The sequence below is a fragment of the Taudactylus pleione genome, unplaced genomic scaffold, assembly GCF_031769625.1.
Source record: "Taudactylus pleione unplaced genomic scaffold, aTauple2 ptg000250l, whole genome shotgun sequence".
In the NCBI taxonomy this organism is placed as follows: domain Eukaryota; kingdom Metazoa; phylum Chordata; class Amphibia; order Anura; family Myobatrachidae; genus Taudactylus; species Taudactylus pleione.
Window position 1 is genome coordinate 9664664 of NW_028284652.1, and position 24595 is coordinate 9689258.

The 24595-nt window shown below is 45.3% G+C and overlaps 1 protein-coding gene across 3 annotated transcripts in view; it reads left to right on the forward strand.

Annotated features, from left to right (window-relative positions):
• Window positions 1-24595, forward strand: part of KCNK4 (potassium two pore domain channel subfamily K member 4) — a 39238-nt gene that overhangs the window by 10701 nt on the left and 3942 nt on the right. For all 3 annotated transcript variants that reach the window (XM_088480088.1, XM_088480089.1, XM_088480090.1), the window contains exons 5-6: window positions 5892-6078; window positions 22320-22459. In XM_088480088.1, the coding sequence (XP_088336214.1) occupies window positions 5892-6078; window positions 22320-22459 (327 nt within the window). The remainder of the gene's footprint in view (window positions 1-5891; window positions 6079-22319; window positions 22460-24595) is intronic.

Below are 24595 nucleotides of genomic sequence, written 5' to 3' on the forward strand. Positions count from 1 at the left end.
CTAAAACCGTTGCAAGGCATGCTGGGATGTGTAGTTCAGCAACAGCTGGAGGGCCGCTTATTGCCCACCCCTGCTCTAAAGTGTTGTTAGGTTGGATTTTGAAGTGACGTTTCATGCTTTCCATGTACATTTTCAGATGTATCCATAAATTCACACAGCCATGTGCAGTTTGATTTTCCAGGAGTAGCATTAAAGACCAACAAGTGGGTGGGCACCATGAAATGCACTGGGTTGTCAAGTAAACATAGGGGTAGATTTACTAAGGATCAGATGGTCAAAGCCGATCGATAGTTTCGGCAATAGGAATAAATGCTAAACAAGTCTAGTTTAGCATTTATTGCTATTGCCGTTTTAAAACTATCAATTGAAGCCATCGATAATCAGCAGCTTTGACAACACGGTCCTTAGTAAATACGAGGGCTGATTGAAATGTAATGAGACTGATTTTTTTATTGGAATCAGATGACTCCACAGGATCTGAACATTTTTCTTTTTTAAAGTAGCGTCCTTCACATTCAATAAAATGTTTGCAGCGTTTCAACTACGTTCAAAGACGTGCAGTAGACTGTTTTGTGACATCACTTTTAGTGTTGCAGCTGTGGCATTTTTCACTTCATCATCTGTTGAGAACTTCTTTCTGCGCAGTTGTTTTTTTAGGGTTGGGAATGCCCAGAAATCACAGAGCGCTAAGTCCGGGCTATATGGAGGACGTTCCAGTGCTGTCCCATTAATTTGAGTCAGCAACATGTGGTTGAGCATTGTCTTGGAGCAAAAACCACTGTTTCTTCAGCAAATGTGGTCTTTTCTTCCTCATGGCTCCGCGCAAATTGGTTTTCAGGACATTTGCATAGTAGGCACCATTAATTGTCTGTCCACGGGGAACCCAGTGCTGTAGGATCATACCGTGCGCATCAAAGAACAGCAGAAGCATGAGTTTACACCCCGAAGGAATCGCACAGAATTTTTTTGGTGGAGGCAAATTTGCGTGTTTCCATACACTGGACCGTTGTTTGCATTTTGCATCATAATGATGAATCTACGATTCGTCATGCGTCACAATCGATGTCAGGAAATCGTGTATCCTCTCCGACATTCGAACGGTGTTCTTGCACAATTCAACTCGTCGTCACATCTGCTCTTCTGTGAGATTTCTGGGTACCCAGGGCACACGCGATGCATTTTCAGTTCCTTTCTCACAATATACTGAACACAGTCGAATGAGATGCCAAGTGAAGCCAAAAATTCCCGTCAAGTTAACTTTCTGTCATTTTGCAACATCTCTGCAGCTTTGGCAATGCTGACATCTGTAACTGCGGTGGATGGTCTCCCAGAACGCGATTCGTCAGTCACTCACGTATTACCCTCTTTGTAGTGCTTCCACCACCAAAAAACTGCGCACGGCTAATTGTTTCTCCACTGTATACTTGCCGTAACATTTCATGAGTTTCAATTCTGCTTTTCCAAGTTTAACACAAAATTCAATCACACATCCCTGACGTAATTCACATCTGCCATGACGAAACGTACGAAGAGCTTCCACTCGCTGTGACCAAACAAAGAAGACTACGGCAGTCCAACCGCAGATTCAGACACATCGATGTATGAGCTTCACAATATTATTATTATTATATATTACCAGTTATTTAGCGCACACATATTACGCAGCGCTTTACAGAGAATATTTGTCCATTCACATCAGTCCTTGCCCCAGTGGAGCTTAGAATCTATATTCCTTATCACATACACACTAGGGATCATTTTGCTTGGTACCCAATTAACCTACCAGTATATTTTTGGAGTGTGGGAGGAAACTGGAGCACCCGGAGGGGTATGCAGTCTGGAAGCCGGCGGACCTAATCCCAACAGCCGGCTTCCCGACTGTCATATCTCGGCAAGTATCTAATGACAGGCGTCAAAATCCCGACACCGGGAGCCTGACACCCGGCATCCTGATCGAAGGGATGCCGAGCGCGGATAGTCGCGGGGGCGGGAGGGTTAGGTTTAGGGATCCCGGGGGGAACTTAGGGTTAGGCCCCCCCCGGGAGGTTAGGTTTAGGCTAGGGGAAGGGGGGGTTAGGGTTAGCCATCCCCCAGGGGACTTAGGTTTAGGCGCGGGGAAGGGGGGGTTAGGTTTAGGCACTTAGAGGGGGGATTAGGGTTAGGCACTGGGGGGGAAGGTTAGGGTTAGGCACCCCTAAGGGAGGGTTAGGGGGTAGAATTAGGTTAGTATATACTTACCTAGGATGATCGGGATTTCCTCCTCTGCCGGGATGCCGCTGTCGGGATTCCAACCACCTGGCATGGGTCCGGCGGTAAATCATACCGATTCCCCCGGAGGAAACCCACGCAAGCACAGGGAGACTATACAGACTCCACACAGTTAGGGCCGTAATAACCAGCATAGCGTTGCCATGTCTATCTATGGACCGAAAAACAGTCTAATTACTTTTCAATCAGCCCTCATATGCTCCCTAGAGTGAAAATAAAGAAACAGTGTGTTTGCCAGAATATACTATTCCCAATAACTTTTTACCTCAACTTTCCCTATTTCTTTTAAACTTTTGCCTGAATTATAGTGCACTTTATTGCTCTGGTAATTTATTTTTCTAAATGTATTTTTCAATATCTGTCTGTGATTACATTGTGCTAGTAAATTTCAGACTTGACTATTTTTCCACACCTGAGTGAAGGTGTAGGTATGTGTTTCCTGTTGAGTTTTGCAGACGCATTGCTCCTTTCTTTGTCCCTGGGGGAGCTGTATGGAGATACATTAACTCAGCCTTGTCTCAGAGAGAGCTCGTCCATCGATTTGGCCTACTGAAATTAAATTTTTTGTACTTTTGAAATTAGATTTTGAGTTGAGCTTGGGACTCTGTGCAGACTGAAAATCACATGAGACAACGTATAAATAGTCCGTTAGCATATTAATTCTCGGAGAGCAGAGTATGATATAGAAGGGTATATAAAAGAGAGGCAGAGCTTATTTAGTCTAGAAAGTCTGATCACAGAAATTATCCAGTTGACCATTTTGTAACGCAACATTTTTTGTTTAAATCTAGTTAGGTTTTCTAGAAAGATAGAAGTAAAATGAATGGGCCTTCTCACATAATGTAGAGAATAACTGACACTCTGTGGTTTACTGACCATCAGAAATAATGGAAACAGGTTAAGGGGAATTTGAAAGCAACTAACTAGTTTATATGATGTACAGTGATTTACACATTAGGCTCAAACTATGGGAAGCTGTAAGGCCTGATAGGAAGTTGGTCATATTGCTGCAGAGCATTAGAGGAAATCCGTCGACCATGAATCTACAATGACTGTATCATAGCTAAAGCTGGCCACACACTAGACCAACTTTCATCCAACCAGCCAACTAGTTGATTGGTTGGAATGAAAATCTGGTAAGGAATGGGGGTAAATGATGATCAGCAATTTGCTCCTAAATGCCAGAAAACAGATGAAAATGGTCGCTCAGACAAGTTTGTTAAATGCTTGATCTAAGCAATTTGTTCAAACAACAGTTTTTGTCCATTTTCCGGCTTTTGGGAGCAAATTGCTGATTGTCATTTGCTTTCATACCTTACCAGATTTTCATTCCAACGAATCCACTAGTTGGCTGGTTGGATGTAAGTTGATCTAGTGTGTGGCCAGCTTAAGTCTCTCTCTGCAACTTCTTTTCTCTGCAATGTTTCCCAAACTTGGGGCAAAATTTACTAAGCGGCGGTTTGACGGCGGTTTTTATATTATATTCTAAACCCCGGGGGTTTGGTGGCAGTTTTGCAGCTGTTTCTAAATGACAGCCCTGTTCTATTCTAAAATGTGTTTTGATGGCAGTAAACACGTTTTAAAATAGAATAGAACAGGGCTGTCATTTAGAAACCACTGCAAAACCGCCACCAAACCCCCGGGGTTTAGAATATAATATAAAAACCGCCGTCAAACCGCCGCTTAGTAAATTTTGCCCAAGGTCCTTAAGAGACCCTAACAATCCCGGTTTTAAGAGCATCCATGCTTGAGCACAGATAATTAAGTCACAATAACTGAGGGGATACTTAAGTCACTTTTACTCAAGTATGGTTATCCTTAAATCCCTGAACTGTTATGGTGCCTTAATGACTGAGTTTGGGAAACCCTGTATTAGAGAGATATAGGGCTAGACTGGCCGCTGCTGGAACCTTGTGCATAACAAGTACTGGACATATAGCAGCGCAGTCTCTTATACACATGAATCCTGCAATCATACAATAGACATAGGACCAGTGATTCTGGAACATATGGCAAAGCTGCAATTACCCCATGATATAATCCCATGGAAAACTAATAGCCTGGTGTGGCCCTATGTTGCCATTCTTGCTAAACAAACCTGTCAGTGAATAGTAAATGTACAGTGCTTCCACCACATCAAAGGTAATTAACAGGAAACCTTTTAGATGCTTTTTATCTCATTGCAGCTGATCTTTTGTCTGCTCCATTTGTTGGAGTATATTGTTACTCTGGGAGCCTAATGGAGGCCACACTCTGCAGGTCCTTTCTGTCCATCAACGTACAAAAACCCAGCAGCCAATGACAAGCATTATAATTATAGAGGAGGCAACTTACAGGTATACATTTGCCTTTATATAAAAGAAAGGGCAAAAAAGGGAGGTTCATGTAATATTTTGTCAATTTGTGATGAAATGATTTCAAATAGTGTCCAGTTATATGCGGTTAGAGCTGCATGATCAACTCATGAATATTCATGTGCATTCTGCTGCAAATTTCTTTGAGACCAATCACATAATGCAGACTTCTGCAAATTCCAAATGTGATCCAATCATTATACTCATCTCTTATCATGACAAATCTGTTACAACTGAAATCCAGGAGGTTCTTCACAATTATCTTGTATTCATGTTAATCTGTTTTGTGTATCTAAAGCGCGTGCCTGTATGGTACGAACAACCAAATTGTCCTGATACACAATCACGGAAAACCATTGTGTAGTACTGAGAGCAGCCCATGTGGCAGAAGCATGCTCATTGTGCTCCTGTAGCTTCCTGGGACATCAACAAACTCCAGGAAGTTTCCAGCTTAAAAGCCAGGCCTCCTGATTGGCTGTGCAACTTCACCTGAGTCTGCTGTCACAAGGTCTTCAGCCTGTGCCAAGAGCTATATTGCTGGAAATTCCAGGCAAAGAGGGAAGAGCACAGTTCTAAGATTATAGTCCTGAGTCACACGCAACTTCGGATGGAGCCGCATCTAGGGTTTTTTTCGTAAACTGTGACTGCGTCCCAGGCTTTCCTTATGCACGCACGTTTCAGAGTGGAATGTGCCTCAGTCGCTTCTCTGCAGCTGCTAAATGGGCCTTTCTGAGTGTCAGCAACAATGCAAACGCACACAAGAGATCCGTTCTATGGGGTGTTCTGGGCATGTTGCCAGAGTTACTCACTATTCTGAGTTACGCTTATGCATTGTGGACGCCAAAAACAGTTGGATCTCCTGCATCTAGCATGGGGTAGGTGTGAGTGGCGATGATAGTGATGATATTAGTGATGATGGCTGCTCTTGCAGACAGTGCAGAGGGAGACGCGTACGCAATGATGCGTATGACTCGAAATATGGGCATATAGTTACATTACCATCAATATCCGTTTGCAGCGGGCATCCGTGGTTACATTTGCATGACGTGTTACTCAGTATCAGGTTCTATGTGTATTTATACCTTTACACGGCAAATGTGCTGTCATTTACTATGTTCTTCTGATGTAGAATTTGTCAAAGCTGCTTGACTGGTCCGCTTTAGCTCATACATGTATCTGTAAAGGGTGTCTTAGTTTTAGTACATGTTGCCAGTGAACACGTGCTCTTGGTAAATGTGTGTCATCCATCTCTTTTCTCCCTCACCACAGAAGTGGCGTGTCTCTCCAACCATTGTACGGGTTATATCCGCGGTGCTGTTCATCCTGATTGGCTGTCTCCTCTTCGTTCTTATCCCCACTTTAGTCTTCAAGGAGATTGAGCAGTGGACCCTTCTGGAGGCCATTTACTTTGTAGTCATCACGCTGACCACCATCGGCTTCGGGGACTATGTGGCGGGTACACAGTATCACTATATTATGTGGTGTATTCAGTTCTCGAAATTGAATTGTTGTTCTTGCATTTTGTTTTTAAAGTATTTTATTACCACAAAATCTCTATTCCAGTCTGACTTTCTAGGAAATAACATGGTTTTGGTTTCAGGTTTCTGTTTTATTTTTTTTCCAGTTTGTATTAATTGCTAGCTTTGCTGAGATGTCTATTGCATTGTGGGCCTGATTCAGACCCGCTCGCAAGCGCATATCGCTCGCAAGTGGGTTGAAGGTGGCCCATTGCGCACGCTCGAGCCCCGGAGCGAGCGCAAAAAACACTCGCTCCGTGGCTCACTACAAAAGGGGCGGCTGTCGATGTTGATCGACAGCTCGCCCTGTTTTGTAGGCGTGGCCGGGGGGGTGGCTTCACAAACGGAGGCGTTCCCACGCGAACGCCTGCCATTTGTGGGCGGCCCCAATGACATCACCAGTGATTAGAGCCAGAAGCTTTCTGGGGCTTGCAGCCACGAGACCGTACCACAAGGGTCTCGTCGCAAGCCCGATGGTCGCGATGGTCTTGACCATCACGACCATCATCCTGGCCGCTCGCAAAAGCTGTGGGTGGTCACCCACAGCTATGCGAGCAGCCAGGAGGCCGCAACTAAAAAAAATAGTGCCCGCTCTGATTCAGAGCGAGCGCTCGCTTTTTCCGAGCGCCTCTGAATCAGGACCTCTGTCCGATATGGTTTTATTATTCTGGTGACAGTTTGCACACTTGGTCCAGGATAGTAGTTTATACAAATATCCAGCAGCCAGAGAGAAAGGTGTAAGGGAGGAAAGAGCACTGCGAGTGGGTGGTACAGCTACAACAACATCTCAGCGACGTCACTCACAGACATATCGCATCGGCTGTGTCTATAGCTCAAAGATATATCGGTCATCTGCTGGTGTGTACGGGTGACCCGCCGATCGCCCATTCACATGCTGCGTGTACCCTGTGGTAATTGACAGCTCAACTGGGAGGGCATTTAAATTGTCAATCACCGCCGAGTCCCTGCAGCATGTGTATGGGCGATCGGCGGCCCCAGCACATCGGGTAGACGATTGGTAACGGTGTATATACTTATCAATTGTCAGATAGGTCGATGGGTCGGCTGAATGACCTAGTGTGTACCCAGCTTTAGAAATCTCAATGCGTAGAGAGTGTTCAGCTTTATCAAAACTGACTCCGACAGCAATAAGTAACTTTACATGGTCAATTCAAATGAGTTTTACTAAAAAAAAAAGCAACATATTGAAAGCTATCAGAAGGCCATGGCAGTTTACATAGTTAGTCTTGTTTATTTCAAGACTGGGCCTGATTCAGAAATGTTCACAATGCCGATGTTTATGCAGTTTGAGCGACTATAAGTAATCTGTGCATGTGTGAGAGTCACAACTGTGCATGCACCAAGTTTCATTACTGATGTCTTTCTCACAGGCTCATTTATTAACGATACTTAGATCAAATGAAATTTACCGATGGCTATCCCTATCGATTTATTCGGTATTCATAATATTTCTACATCTATTTACTAAACTAATAATTACCGGCAGTATTTTCAGTTATTTACTGCTCCGGACGAATCAGAGGCTTAGTGGGCGTGGTGTAGCAGGCGCACGTGCTCTTTGACATGCAGTACGCCAAAGCATAACAGCCCCGCAGACATCTTGGATCCTCCGAGGAGCTGTGTGACGACACGCCGATTTTCAGAGCCGGGTATTTATTTTGCAGATGCCGAGAGTCAGCTTAGTAGGCTGTCTCTCCCATCTTGTCCTCGGGGAGCTGGCTGTGCAGTTTATTTTGGGGCCCATGCAAGGTTACCCCACCGACATCCTAACCCTGCCGCGCAGTAACTAAAGTTACAACAGAAACCCTGCAAAGAGCTATTGGAGCTAATTAATTCACTTCACTGGGCGTCCGGGAGACCATCGCTCGACAGCGCTGCAATAACAGCTGCTTGACCAGGCGAGTTCTTATTAGCGCAACAAACGGTAATACTAAAATACGGTTCATTAGTAAATACTGTTCCATATATGTTTAACCTGCCAAACGTAATTTATTTCTAAAATAACAATAATATTTAATTGTAGTTATGATAAATAGCCACCAGGGCTTTTTCAATTTGCTAAAAGCTCTAATCTCCGTATCTCCACTTGATAAATGAGCCTGTCAGTTAGAATTTATTCTCAAAGTGATTGACAGGCAGGGAACGTTTGTGGGAAGTAATGGGGAGGTGGCAAATGAATGCAGAAGAGTCCCAGCCGTTTATGGGGCATGTCACTGCGTGCGACTGCGATCCCATATGCAGTCAAAATGGCTCCGGCATCTCAATTCTCACGCCCATTCTGCGTGACCATAGGGTTACCCAGAAGACCAATATTGATCATAGGATCTACGACCGTGCTGCGTCTTTATACGCAGTTGCTTGGATTTGTAAAGCAGCCGGTGGGTCTTACTACAAATCACAGTGGCTGCAACATTTGCATATTTTCGCACACCTACTGCTCATAAACTTGCAGTTGCGACAGCAATAGCGCACATCTCTGGATCAGGTCCTGTGTCACAAGTTTGGAAGTCTTAGAGCCTGATTCAGAGGTGGAGACAACTTATTATGCAGCGCTAGTGTGGCATTATACTAATGCATACCTGACAAGCGGGACAGTCCCGTTTTTCTGGGACTGTCCCGCCCGCGGGCTGCAGTGTCCCGCGGTGGGGGGGAAGTTGGGGAAAGTACAAACCACTGCTCTGCAGGAGGAGAACAGATGCCGTGCACATGCGCACAGCAGGGGCGTATTTACCCATTGGCCAGGATGGCACTCGCCAGGGGCGCCGGCCAAAGGGGGGGCACCATCTGGCAGTGCCATAAGCAGCCAATGGGTGGACTACCCCAGGTGCTTGAACTAGCGGCGGCTGTCTGTTTGTTATAGCAGCCAGCCAATGAGAGTCAGACAGACTCTCATTGGCTGCTGCATCGTCCATGGAGGGAGCCGGTTGGAGCTCACTCATGAGCTCCGTCTTCTGACTCCCTCCACAGCGGGTGATGGGAGAGATGTCATGACGTCTCTCCCATCCCATAGTGCAGACCGAGAGCGGGCCCAGAGGAGTGGACAGTGGTGGTAGTCGGCAGGAGCAGGGATCCAGGTAAGTTGCTTTTATTTTATTTTTTTTCTGTGTGTGATTTTTTTTTATCTGGCACAGCACAGGGGGTGGGGGAATGTGGCTACTAGGGGGCACTGTATAGGGAGTGGTCGCTACTGGGGGCACATTATGGGGGGGATGGACGCTACTGGGAGCACTGTATTGTGGGGGCCACTACTAGGGGCACGTTATGGGGGAGATGGCCTCTACTGGGAGCACTGTATAGGGGAACTACTACTGGGGGCACTGTATAGGGGGGACTACTACTGGGGGCAATGCATAAGGGGGACTACTACTGGGGGCACTGTATAGGGGGACTACTACTGGGGGCACTGTATAGGAGGACTACAACTGGGGCACTGCATAGAGGGGACTACTACTGGGGGCCACGAGGCTCCGCCCCATTTTCTGGAGGCACCCCCTTTTTACTCAAGCCACACCCCCTTTTTGGACGTGCGCACCTTCGGCACGCTACCGGTCCCTCCTTAAGAAGTTTAAATGTTGGGAGGTATGCTAATGTCACAGTCAATGGAATTTGGACCTCATTCAGAGCCGCTCGCAAAAAGCGAGCGCTCGCTTTGAATGAGGGCGGCAGCTTTTCTTTTGAAAGGCGGCCTCCTGGCCGCTCGCTAAGCTGTGGGTTACTACCCACAGCTTTAGCGAGTGACTAGGTGATGGTCGAGACCATCGCGACCATCAGGGCTTGCGACGAGACCCTTGCGGTAGGGTCTCGTCTACTGCAAGCCCCAGGTAGCTTCCTGCTCTAACAGAGCAGGAAGCTCCCTACTGACATCGCTGGTGATGTCAGTAGGGCCGCCTATAAACGGCGGGCGTTCCTTGTCCGGCCACCCCCCCCCCCCACCCTGCCTACAAAACGGGACCAGCCGCCTCTTTTGTAGCGAGCCCCGGAGTGAGTGCATGTGTCTCTCGCTCCGGGGCTTGCGCACACGCTGGCCCTCACCATCGACCCGCTTGCGAGCGCATAGCGCTTGCGAGCGGGTCTGAATGAGGTCCTTTGTACAGAGATACCCACTTTTTGCATAAAAAGTTGCAGCATCTGCACCATCAGACACATATCGATCACATTATCGGACATTGCACCAGCCTATGGAGGAGCAGAATGTCCTTCTGAACACGGGCAGCAAAATCAGTGCAACCATGGAAAAAGCCGCAGTTGCTGGCCTGGAAATGCCCACAACACATCTGCGTTGGTCTAGCCACCCCCTGTTAACTCTCAGGAACGGGCACTGAAATTTTCTCTCTGTGACTAAATTTCGTTCTATGGGCCTGATTCAGAGCCGGACGCTATTTGCGCTCGCTTGTTCAGGAAAAAGGGGCGGCTATTCAAATGAACCGTTCGCTCTTTGCGTTCAGTTCACGCCTCTAGGTCTGAACGAGTGAACAAAACATGCGGTCATTTTTTGGAAAACTACGCCCCCTGGCCGCTCGCATCCTACGTCATGTCCGCTATTTATTAGATTAATCGAGTACATCAACCAGCGTATGAACTGCTCGCTATTCTTGTGGTTGGTTTTTCCTACCGCAATCTTGCGAGCAGTTCTGACTATAAAATAACCCAGTGACGTGGTCAATGACGCTGCTGTATTAATTATGCACACCCTTAAAACGCCCGTTTTGACCTTTAAGCACGCCTGCGTTCGGATCTCCACTCCCCGTTTTCAAGCACCTTCCCCTGTTACCACCCACATACGCCTCCTCCTGTCACTCAAAATAACAGGCATTCGCTATTTAGCGAACAAACGATTTTCGGCCGCACTGACTGGTTCGCGCATGCGTATTACGATCCGTACGCATGCGCAGTTGGGCAAACATCGCTCGGAACGAACGAGCGGCCGCTTATGAGCGGTTCTGAATCAGGCCCTATGTCCTCCACTGCTGAATCAGGCTCACAGTTAGGAGCTGATTGGTTGGTACTTTCTCTCTCTCCACTTTATTCCTCTCCAAGGCTTCAGCTGGGTACTCACCTGAAAGATATATCTGCAGATGATGGTTGTTAATGCACACTGAATGACCATCACTGCCATCTGGCCCAGGGTCGCGTTGCGCCCCCCTCCCCATCGGCCTGTGCAGCAAGTGTACGAGTGTTCGTCTGACCGCCCATACACAGAGCACGATGTGCAGTATCTGCCATTGGCTATACTACACAGCCGACACGATATGTCTGTGAACGATGTGTATGGTCTATACACACTGGCTGGCTCATCCGGCATAGAGACGCCCACTACTACTTCCTCACATCCGTACTATCTCGCACTCCTGAATATACATCGTTACCATTGACGTACATCAGGCCGTCACACAAGATTTACACCAGGTCTGACCAGCTGCAGAAACTGCAAGTCTCGTCGCACAAAGTGAGTAATCGCAGTGTCTAATTTATGCACACCCAGGAAACGGCGTTCAAACAGACAGACACGCCTGCGTTTTTCCAGCCATTCCCCCGACACCACCTCCAAACGCTCACAGCCTGTCACTCACTCTGCAATGGCTTCCTCAGTGCGTTTGTAATTGCAGTCTGATCGCAGCGCACACGTAGTGCGGTGAATGCGCAGTGGTTAACAATCGGGTTAATCTGCATACGTAATTGCAATTGCGTACACTGCTGAAACAGGCCCTCTGTCCTTTATTAGTTTACTTTTCTTAACCCTTTGCACCTACATATGAGACCTTGATGATACTTATTTAAGAGAACAGACTATATTTTCGCAAAAACAACTGTATACTCCAATGTACTCGTATTACAGTGCACAAGATAAGAGGATGGATCCCCTGGTATCTCACATATTATGTGTGCTGTGAAAGAATTATCTTTTGCTTGTATGGCGCAAAACACATGCAACTTTAGGACGCATGCAGTGCTGTGTCCCTAATCTTATTACAGCATCATCACAGAGGGGACTCTTACAGAGTATGAATGGTGTGTGATGCACGCAAGGATCTTCAAGTTTAGCTCTTGGATTTTATTGTTGCTTGTGAGCGCTGTTTATATATACCTCATATATACTGTATAGTATTCTATGATATGGCCTCCAACTAAATAGGAGAGATTCTGATTTTCAATGTCCCTCATAATGCATGTGTTGCAGCTTGGCTTTCCCACTTCCTCTCCTCCAAGTTTCTCTTATCCTGTGTCTCATTGAATAACCCCATGGATGCCGCTACTTCCAGGGAGCTCTGCCTCAACTCCTCCTTTCACCTTTCCCAATGGATCTCCTCTCCCTCAGACTCTAGCGGTCCCTCACTTGACCTAGTCTTCTCCCACTGTTGTGATATATCTGATTCCACTTATTTCCCCTCCCTATCTATGACCACCATATTAGCTCCTTCTGCCCTTTCCTCACACCTTCACCACCCTCATCTCGCAAGATCATGATACAACTCTACACTCACCTCCGTTCTTGACTCTGCTTCCCCAGCCATCACTCTCAGGCTTGGTTGGTCTGTTACCCAACAATGGCACCCGTTACTTGTTACCTTCAGAAATGCTCACTCAGATTGTACTGGAATAAATCACATATTCACACTGACTAGCTCTATTTCAGATTCATTCTCACTTCCTACAACTCTGCTCTGTCTCACACCAAACTTTCTTCAAATCTCTAATTACCTCCAAATCCTACAACCCAACACCTATTTGCATATTGTATTCTCTCCTCTGCCCCCTATTCCTTTGTTACACTCCTGCCTCTCTGCCCTAGACTTTGCTACCCATGTCACTACTAAAATCGAATCCATCCTTTCCCCTGGCTAATCCCCCTCACCCTCCAACACCTGCCTTCTCACTCTCTCTAGTGAAATCAGAACTTATGGACAGTGCCAAAGGAATACCCGAACCTGCAGTCAAAGGAGAATAGGGGTCTCCCAACTTGATCCCTTAGGGGGGATATTATAAGAACAAGGTTTTCTTCTGTAATGAAGAAAACCCTGTTCTTATAGTTTACCACTCTCTGCTTTCTCCACTACCACTGGGGATGAAGTCCAGCCTTCCTCTCTTCATCTCTCTCCACCACCTGCCCCATTGACCCCTCTCACACCTTTGCTCTCTCTCTACTGGTGCCTGCTCCCACCTCGCCCATCTCTTCAACCTGTCCACTCTACGCCACTGAAACTGCTCTCTCCGAGGTCAATATGACATTCTCACAGTGAAATCAGAGGGTCACTTCTCTCTCCTCATCCTCTTTGATCTGTCTGCCGCCTTTGACACTCAGAGCCACACACTCATCCCACTTCACCCTCCAACTGTTCTCCCTTCTCCTTAGCATGAAAGCTTTTACAGGCAGGGTGCTTCTCCCTCTTGTCTCTGCTCCCCCAGTTATTGGTTACATGATTACTGAGTACTGAATTGGTTCCCATCTGTGACTCGTGATAACTTCGGAGAGTTGCCCAACCCATTCCCCCCATTATCTGCCCTGCCTGTGGTGTGATATTAATGTTTGATATTTATGCTATGGCATTCTGCGGTGTATTATATATGATATTAATGTGAAAAGTTTTATATGCTTAATCGGTATGGCGTTGCGTACATTTCGTGGGGCCATATAAATAAATGTTAATAATAAATTGCTTTGTTGTAGCCAGACCAGAGCAGAAGGGGTTAACAGTAAACAAATATATGGGATATAAATGGAATATCTTGAAGTGATCTAAAATCTGCATTTATAAATGGAAACAATATAAGCAGCCTTGTGTTTCCCACTTTGTAAATGGAACCTTGGCAAGCAAGGGCGGAGGGGCACCTCAACGTCTACTAGGCTGTCCATTTCTGTGTCTGGTTCCTGGGCGTTGATCCAACTGGAAAGGTTGGCTGGGAAGAACTCTCAGGTGAAGTGCTGGACAGTGGCAGTAACTTTTTTATTTCAGTTGATGACCTTACTGTCCGGATGTTTTACAAATAAGTACTTGGTTAGTCTGAGGTGAGTCTTCCTTTATGCATGGGGACCTGAAGCTTTTCTCTGTTTCCTCAATGCAATGGGAAGTGGCTTATAGTCCACATATCCATTAATATAGTAGGAGCAGGAGCTTCTGACTGCTGCGTCCTTGTGACTCCAAGGTTGGTCACGCCCCCTCATGCTTTAATTTGAAAGAGAAATATTTTGCCCCTTACATTTGTATTTCTGTGGGAAAAACCTTTGAACGATGTAATAAAATTGTCAAAAAGGACCCATGGAATAAGAATAGTACTGATATCCACTGACTCTCACGTTTACATTATGTCATAAATGAAGCTAAACTGAACAGTATTTTTAGAGAAAAGCTACAGTTAGGGGTCTATTCATCATCCCTTCATTTCTACAATAAAGGCAGATACATGGAACAGGCACACAGGTAGGTGCACATAAAGACAGATACATGATATAGGCAGTCAGGTAGGTGCACATAAAGGCAGATACATGATATAGGCACACAGGTAGGTGCACATAAAGGCAGATACATGCAATAGGCAGACAGGTAGGTGCACATACATACAGATACATGCAACAGGCACACAGGTAGGTGCACATAAAGACAGATACATGATATAGGCAGTCAGGTAGGTGCACATAAAGGCAGATACATGCAATAGGCAGACAGGTAGGTGCACATAAAGGCAGATACATGCAATAGGCAGACAGGTAGGTGCACATAAAGACAGATACATGCAATAGGCAGTCAGGTAGGTGCACATAAAGACAGATGCATGCAATAGACAGACAGGTAGGTGCACATAAAAACAGATACATACAATAGACAGATAGGTAGGTGCACATAAAGACAGATACATGCAATAGGCACACAGGTAGGTGCACATAAAGACAGATACATGCAATAGGCAGGCAGGTAGGTGCATGTAAAGGAAGATACATGCAATAGGCACACAGGTAGGTGCACATAAAGACAGTTACATGCAATAGGCAGTCAGGTAGGTGCACATAAAGACAGATGCATGCAATAGACAGACAGGTAGGTGCACATAAAGACAGATACATACAATAGACAGACAGGTAGGTGCACATAAAGACAGATACATGCAATAGGCAGGCAGGTAGGTGCACATAAAGGAAGATACATGCAATAGGCACAGAGGTAGGTGCACACAAAGACAGATACATGCAATAGGCACACAGGTAGGTGCACATAAAGACAGATACATGCAATAGACAGACAGGTAGGTGCACATAAAGACAGATACATGCAATAGGCAGGCAGATAGGTGCACATAAACGGATACATACAATAGACAGACAGGTAAGTGCACATAAAGACAGATACATGCAATAGGCACACAGGTAGGTGCACATAAAGACAGTTACATGCAATAGGCAGGCAGGTAGGTGCACATAAAGGAAGATACATGCAATAGGCAGTCAGGTAGGTGCACATAAAGACAGATACATACAATAGACAGACAGGTAGGTGCACACAAAGACAGATACATGCAATAGGCACACAGGTAGGTGCACATAAAGACAGATACATGCAATAGGCAGGCAGGTAGGTGCACATAAAGGAAGATACATGCAATAGGCACACAGGTAGGTGCACATAAAGACAGATACATGCAATAGGCAGACATGTAGGTGCACATAAAGACAGATACATGCAATAGGCAGGCAGGTAGGTGCACATAAAGGAAGATACATGCAATAGGCACATAGGTAGGTGCACACAAAGACAGATACATGCAATAGGCACACAGGTAGGTGCACATAAAGACAGTTACATGCAATAGGCAGACATGTAGGTGCACATAAAGACAGATACATCCAATAGGCAGACAGGTAGGTGCACATAAAGACAGATACATGCAATAGGCAGACAGGTAGGTGCACATAAAGACAGTTACATGCAATAGGCAGACAGGTAGGTGCACATAAAGACAGATACATGCAATAGGCACACAGGTAGGTGCACATAAAGACAGTTACATGCAATAGGCAGACATGTAGGTGCACATAAAGACAGATACATGCAATAGGCAGGCAGGTAGGTGCACATAAAGGAAGATACAAGCAATAGGCACATAGGTAGGTACACACAAAGACAGATACATGCAATAGGCACACAGGTAGGTGCACATAAAGACAGTTACATGCAATAGGCAGACAGGTAGGTGCACATAAAGACAGATACATGCAAGAGGCAGGCAGGTAGGTGCACATAAACGGATACATACAATAGACAGACAGGTAAGTGCACATAAAGACAGATACATGCAATAGGCACACAGGTAAGTGCACATAAAGACAGTTACATGCAATAGGCAGACATGTAGGTGCACATAAAGACAGATACATGCAATAGGCAGACAGGTAGGTGCACATAAAGACAGATGCATGCAATAGGCAGGCAGGTAGGTGCACATAATCATAAAGACAGATACATGCAATAGGCAGACAGGTAGGTGCACATAAGGACAGACATGCAATAGGCAGACAGGTAGGTGCACATAAAGACAGATACATGCAATAGGCAGACAGGTAGGTGCACATAATCTTAAAGACAGATACATGCAATAGGCAGACAGGTAGGTGCACATAAAGACAGATACATGCAATAGGCAGACAGGTAGGTGCACATAATCATAAAGACAGATACATGCAATAGGCAGACAGGTAGGTGCACATAAAGACAGATACATGCAATAGGCAGACAGGTAGGTGCACATAATCATAAAGACAGATACATGCAATAGGCAGACAGGTAGGTGCACATAAGGACAGAGACATGCAATAGGCAGACAGGTAGGTGCACATAAAGACAGAGACATGCAATAGGCAGACAGGTAAGTGCACATAAAGACAGAGACATGCAATAGGCAGACAGGTAGGTGCACATAAAGACAGATACATGCAATAGGCAGACAGGTAGGTGCACATAAAGACAGATACATGCAATAGTCAGACAGGTAGGTACACATAAAGTCAGAGACATGCAATAGGCAGACAGGTAGGTGCACATAAAGACAGAGACATACAATAGGCTTTTGCTTCGTGTGTACATAAATTAACGATATAGAATAAAAGCATAGATAAAGTCATACATTTTATTTTTAAATTAAAAAAATATGACAATTATAAATAGCATTTTACTTTATATAATTGTAAATAAATCTGTGCCTGACCCCCATTCTTGGAAACACAAAACAATATATCCATTCTTAACCTTAGGCTTGCCTACCCTCCCGATTTGGTCAGGAGCCTCCCGAATATTGGGTGCCGCTCCGGACCCCCCGGAAAGGAAGGCAAGCCTCCCGGCTCCCGCCTAACCCCCCGACTACAACTAGAAACTCCGTCGCAGCGGGGGGCGGGGCCAGATGACGCGATCCGCTCTAAATCGTGTCATCGTGACTCCGCCACCTGTTTCACAATGCCTTTATTTTCGGCATTGTGAAGAGGGGGCGGGCCCACGATGATGCGGTCGCACGGACACGCCCTGGCCCCACCGCCATGCAGAGTCAGTGCCCGGCCACGTCCCCCGCTGTGTGCAGGCATTCAGCTCCCTCCCGGAAGGAGGGAGCTGATGCTAAGTTGTATGGAAATCGGATGCATGTGTTTCCACATTGATTGCAGTGACAAAAATGTGTTTATTTGCTCCTGTGTGTAAATGAGATTGAAATTTCTATGCACCACCCATATGTGCGTACACTTGGTTCTGGAGAAGGGGTAGACAAAGCGTAGCACTCCGGCTGCTATGGAACTGCACATCATCGCATACCCTGCCACAGTTTTGCTGTTAGGGCATGCTAAAACTGTGGCATAGAATGCTGGGATGTGTAGTTCCACAGCAGCCTGAGTGCCACTACGTTGCCTCCCGTTGTTTTGAAGCATGCACAGTTTTTAAACCTGCAAACAATGCTCCGCAAACAGGTGTATATTCAACTCAAACTCAAGCCCCGTGTTGGCAGTGTCACCATTCCAAAACCCTACGGGAAAAATAGTATCCACTGGAGTTTAAAATGAATTAAAAATTCATGGGAGTTTAAAACAAAATCCACAATAGGAGAACAAAAAGTGATACCAGTGCTATCAGGCACTAATGATACACACATTTAGAGGAGAATCTTTTATATAGACTGCTCTTTAAGGGCCTGATTCAGACCCGCTTGCGTGCGCGAGCCCCGGAGCGAGTGAGAACTTCACTCGCTCGGGGCTCGCAGCAAAACTGGGCGGCTGTCGATGTTGGTCAACAGCTCGCCCCGTTTTGTAGGTGGGTCAGGGGGGTGGCTGCACAAATGGAGGCGTTTCTGAAGGGACGACTGCCGTTTGTGGGCGGCCCTACTGACATCACACGTCACTGGGGCTTGCGGTGGACGAGACCCCACCATAAGGGTCTAGTCACAAGCCCGATGGTCGCGATAATCGCGACCATCGCCAGGCTGCCCGCACAAGCTGTGGGTGGTCACCCACAGCTATGTGAGCGGCCTGGAGGCGGATTTTTTTTTTTTTTAAATCCGCCCTGATTCAGAGCCCTAACTTCTAATTGGTTGAACACTTGCAGTGAACTGGGTCATAGTAAAATATGGCATTGCATCAGAAGTAAGGGAATAGTAACAAGGTTATCATTTCTTTGCTTCTGATTAAGTGCCAGGGTATACTTGAACCAATCAGAAGCATTGGAACAGTTTACATATACAGTATAGTCATGTTTCTGTTTTTTTCTGCTCATTTAGTGCCCATAACTGCTTTGCTTAATGCCGGATATCTTCTCCTGTGGGTTTATTACTCCTGTGGATTTTTTCAATTATTTTTAAACCCTTGTGGATTACTATTATGTTTTTTTAACCTTTTGTTGCTATTTTTCCCGTCTGTTTTATTTTTTTTGTAAAGGTGACCTCTTTAACTTGGGCTTGAAGTTGAGGAACAAAGGCATTGTTTGAAAGCACTTGGTATTGGGTTCAGGTGAGAGATTATTTTAATTTACATTATGTACAAAGCATAATTATAGGTATAAAGGGCCTGATTCAGAGGTGTATGCTAACCTGATAGATGCTAACCTGATAGCTAGTGTACATCTCCGATGGTGAGTGGTCTACACATGTGCAGGACCTGTTCTGCGAATGTACAGAAAGGGTCCTGCGATCTCGCCACAGACCCTCCCAAGTTGCAGCATGATTGACATGCTGCGATGCTTGGGGTGGCAGAGTGGGGGGGCATGGCTGGTCACCGTTCCCAGAAATGGGGGCGTCGGTGGATGCAGATTTCCTGGCCTCGCAAGTGACCACTGTCCAGGCTGCAGTAAGCTTTAGCCTCCGCAGCCTGGTCAATGGCACAACCAGTTGTGTGCGTCTCTATGAGGGACGGATTTGCACAGCCGCTTGTGTGCGTCTCTTTGATTCCATCCATCTCTGAATCAGGCTCAAAGTTGTAATTTATCTAGTTGACATAGTCTAAATAACGGAAAACTATGAGAATGCACATACATCAAATATTACACCTGAAGTTAGACTTACACATAGATTGCATTTGTGACCCCATATGGCTGGAGAGGCGCGCACACGTAAGTATAGCATGTCCACTAGAGATGCGTCTTATTTAGAATTGGATGTACTGTATAGTTAGATACACCATATTAGAGACTTATTACTGAACTAAAAAACATATTTAGTGAGCTGAAGTGCCAGTTTCTATGGAAGCCCTCAACAAAATTACTGCAGTTTATTGGCGGGGAAAGTAGCCGCTCAGCCAATCATAAAAGTCTAGTGTAGTATATTGCTTCTGATTGGCTGAGTGGCCATTTAGTATATCAGACTGCGGGGCCTATACAAAGCTGAATGCCAGTCGGTTTTGCAGATGTTAACTTGTGTGTTTTTGCACTGAACAATGCCTGGAGCTGAGAATACACAACTACAGTTTATGCTGAGTTATATATCTCCACTAGAAGCTGAAGTGGTGTAACTGGGAGGTAACAGGGCATTGGCATTTAGGCTAGGTACAGTGAAGGCGTATCCATGAATTGCGGGCTACACAGAGTTGTGCAAATTTGTATTTACCCGTCTTCAAACTTCTCTCTTACACCAAGGTCCTGATTTAGAGTTGTTCGTTAATGCAGCAGATACTGCATATGTGTACACAGCTGCAATGCGAAAATATGCAAATATGCTCCGCAGCCCCCCCAGGTAAAAATCCGCCACCACCAGTGAGCCCCCAGTGATTGGACTGGTAGACAGTGCTTCCGACGGGAAACCACTCCCCTGCCTTTCTGCTGGATGTCCAATATGCAGCTCTTCTAGGGGTTGCTGCCAATGCAATCCCTAGAAGCAGTGGGTGGGAAATGGGGAAGGAGGGGGGGAAGGGGGGTTTGCACATATGCAAGTTTCGCTGCCAGCAGTAATGTGTATCTAGGAGACAGGAGCGTGTGTGCGCATGAGCAAGACCCATGTTTTTCCTCCCCTTACAGTGCTGCTGCTTAGGCGGGCTGCAGGCAGTGCAGCCCCCTTATGACAGGAGGTAGGAGCCGCCACTGGCTTTAAGCACTGAACAACTTAGAGGGTAATTTACTAAAGTGAGATTTTGTCATACTGACTGCATGGTTTTTGGTGGTTTTATGTGTGGTATGTAAACCATTATTTCAAAGTCCCAGTTCTGAAACACAGCTGTGGCACTACAAATGATAGCATGCATTGTATGCGGTTTGAGTCTTCAGACTCTGGGCCTTTTTCAATATGGGGTGAAAAGTCAGTTATTGGCGATAATAATGATAACGTCATTTTCGGCAGTTTAATTTATCCCCATATTCAATATGAAAGACTTTTCGCCGGTGCGAAAAGTCTTTGTTAAAAAACGGGAATAAGTTTTCACCATGTAATACATGGCGAAAAAAATTGGGGTGTTGGGGTACAAAGTAATAAAAAGTAACCTGCATCCCTTGTAATGTCCCATTAAGGTATTGTGTGTCAAATTTTTTTTTTTTTCTAAAACCTCTGGTCACCCCAAAAAAAGTACTTTCATTTGGGGGTGGAAAAAAATAGTGGGGGACAATGTTCTAAACTAGCTCAATTGACTCATGTGGGGTTCCCAAGTATGCGTCAGGTGTTTTCTAGAATGCGAGTGGTAGCGGCAGGTGGATTTTTGAAGAATTTTTAAAAATCACTTTAGGGACTTAAAAATATGCTTGCACCCATTTTCATGTACCCCAAATTTGATGGGACTAGTTATTTTTTCAAAAAAATACCCTAAGTGCTATTCTTCACCACTTCTTCTAAAGCCGCATTTATGCACCTGCCGGAGCTATTAAAAACCCAGACTACCTTCAGCAGGCCATATCGGGGGTACCCATAGTGATCCCCCATGTCAGAACATCTTTTGGGGGGTGACAGCATGATTTCCCCAAAAACTGACAGGACTTTTCGTTACTTACCTTTCCGTCAGGTTACGTTTTCGGCGGATCCTAATTGAATATGGGGATAAGCAGGCACACACCCGATACTTTATCCCTGGAAAAAACAGCGATGATGGCGAAAAGTCCGACCTCTGACTTTTCACCTCAAATTGAATATGGCCCTCTGTGTGCAAACCAAACAATTAAATCTCCCCCTTAGGGGCATATTCAATTACCCGCGGGACCTCTCCCGCGAGTAATTGATGGGTGAAAGTCCCGCGGCGCGGGGTAAAGCTATTCAATAGAATAGCTTTTTCCCCGCGTCCAAAAAACAGGACTTCCACGCGAGAACACACTGATTCCGCGAGAACTGCGGAATCAGTGTGTTAATATTGCTCGCGCGAGGCCGAATAGGGCGGCCTCACGCTGATTTTACCTCGCACCTACATGAGGTGCGAGGTAAAATCAAACAGCGGGGACTCGCGCTCGGGGTCTCAGGGACACCCGCGCGTGGAATCCCCGCTAATTGAATCCCGTCAAGCGCGTCAATTAGCCACGGGGTAAACCCCGCGGCTAATTAAATATGCCCCTTAGTGTTCAAAAATGTTTTTTTTATAAAATAAATATATAATATTTACTTTAAAAGTGATTCTTCATATTCATTATATTGGTTATTGTAATCACTACTATTTTATTGGCAGTTGTATTTATAAGAAATGTAATATCAAAATGTGGATGCGGATAGTGATATTTCCCATGTTGTTTTGCAGGTGATGGTGCTGGCAATGAGCACACGTGGTACAAACCGCTTGTCTGGTTCTGGATATTGCTTGGACTTGCCTACTTTGCTTCCATTCTGACAATGATTGGGAATTGGCTGAGAGTTCTGTCCAGAAAAACGCGAGCAGAGGTAATAACAGCCCACAGGATGACAGCAGTAGTGCACCTTTGTACTATCACAAATCTCCCATGCATCCCTTTGGAGGCGGGAATCCTACTGGTATTGTATAAAGGAGTCTGGGGATAGTAGTTTACTCTCCTGCATCCCACTGACATGGGCGGGCATGACGATGAGATTCTCAGATAATTGCATCATCTCTGCCAAGCACCTCTTTTTTATCCAGTGATTTGCGTCATTATGCTGTGGGGGGTGGGGTCTGTTGATGCGTATTGCCTTTTAAGGCCCCCACAGTGATCACAATCCCCCTTAGGGAAGTCTCCTGGAGGAGAGAATTAAAATAGTCCATATAAAGTATGATACATAACTGTTGTGTCACTTTCACCATAACCGGCTGGGTATACTGATAGATCAATGAGGTTGTTAATCAGAAACCCTGCTGTTTTTCCTATGGCTCTCAGTCACACTTTCCTTCAGCCTCTAGTTGTATTGAGATACAATCAGCAAAATGAATTTTGCCGTAATGCTGTTTTAATGTAACCAGTCCCTTATGCCATGTAAAAGAAATGTCTGTCTTAGCAAGTTGACCCCGCTACTCTAGTTGAAACAAAAATGTTTAGTAATACAAATACAGACCTACAGATTCTTCAGAGGCTATTTTAATGCTGGATCACCAAATGGTTGGACGTGTTTGCTTTTAACATAGAACTTTCTCCCCTGTGTGCTCTATTTCACTCTGATGTCACTTTATTCATTCTTTTACGTGTTTACATTTCTTGCTGAGCAACCACACATTTTTAGCTCAAAATGTCGTCAAATGGAAGCTGCTCATATCAATCTGGCAATACTCTTCAGGTGCATGAAAAGGAGGGGTCATACTAAACAGAAAAACAGAAATGGGAGTATCCCCATAGATATCCCCCAGCACACTAAATTGTACCTGCAACAATACATGAAAATTATATGCTAATAGAAATTCAGAGATATTTGTTGCATGCATTTATAAGTACACGGTAAGCTGCCAGGCTACCACGTCTTCTCTGATACTGGCAGTTCTTACACTACATGATAATAGTGCCCACTCTGGGCCATGTAATTATCTGTTGTAAGGCCTCATGATAAAGGCACATACAGTGAGGCCTTACAACAGATAATTACATGGCCCAGAGTGGGCACTATTATCATGTAGTGTAAGAACTGCCAGTATCAGAGAAGACGTGGTAGCCTGGCAGCTTACCGTGTACTTATAAATGCATGCAACAAATATCTCTGAATTTCTATTAGCATATAATTTTCTTGTATTGTTGCAGGTACAATTTAGTGTGCTGGAGGATATTTATGGGATACTCCCCTTTCTGTTTTTCATTATTTTATTTACTCTGCAATAGACTTCCTTTACGTGTCTTACCTGTACACTATTTTCATTCCAGAGACTCTTTTTAAATCTGGTTTTCAAATTCTCCTTCTCTTTTTCTGTTTTCCATCTGAATATTGTAAGAAAGACATTTCAGTCTGTAACATTTAAACAGTTTGCATACCTCCCTGAGCCAAGGTGTGGGTGTGCCAAAGGTGCACGGTGATGAAAAGGGGTATCCTGATATGGAGGCATGGCCACGTGTCATACCCTAATTTTTCTTCACGCTGGGGTCAAGTCCACCACTTCCTGGACTACTGGGTTACCCTCTGCCCCTCTCAGTGGCACAGAGAGGGGGGGAGCGGGTACTGATTACCCAAGCTTGCTGGATGGGCTGGGTGGGGGCTCAAGTCCAGTCAGTGGCTGTCTCCTTTGTCTGGAAAGAGGAGGAGGAGGACCACCACCCAGGGTCCCCACCCCCTGGCGTTTTGGGGGAATATCTTGCAAATATTATTTGATAAATAGGTCCCCAATTTCCCAACTCTTGATTATACAAATTCATAACTTTTCAGACTCAGCAAAAAATAATTGGGTTCTTATCTCTTAATCCCAACTTTGTGTCTGAACATATTTGTATCACAGTATTAATACAGCCTAATCCACAAAATATTTCCCAGCTTTTCATTTTCAATACATTTAAAACACTTGCTTTCTTTGAAAAACAGCTACTACTGAACAGCTGACATATATTCTGATTCTCTTTTGTTTTTTAAAAAAGAATCCTGTCATGTCCA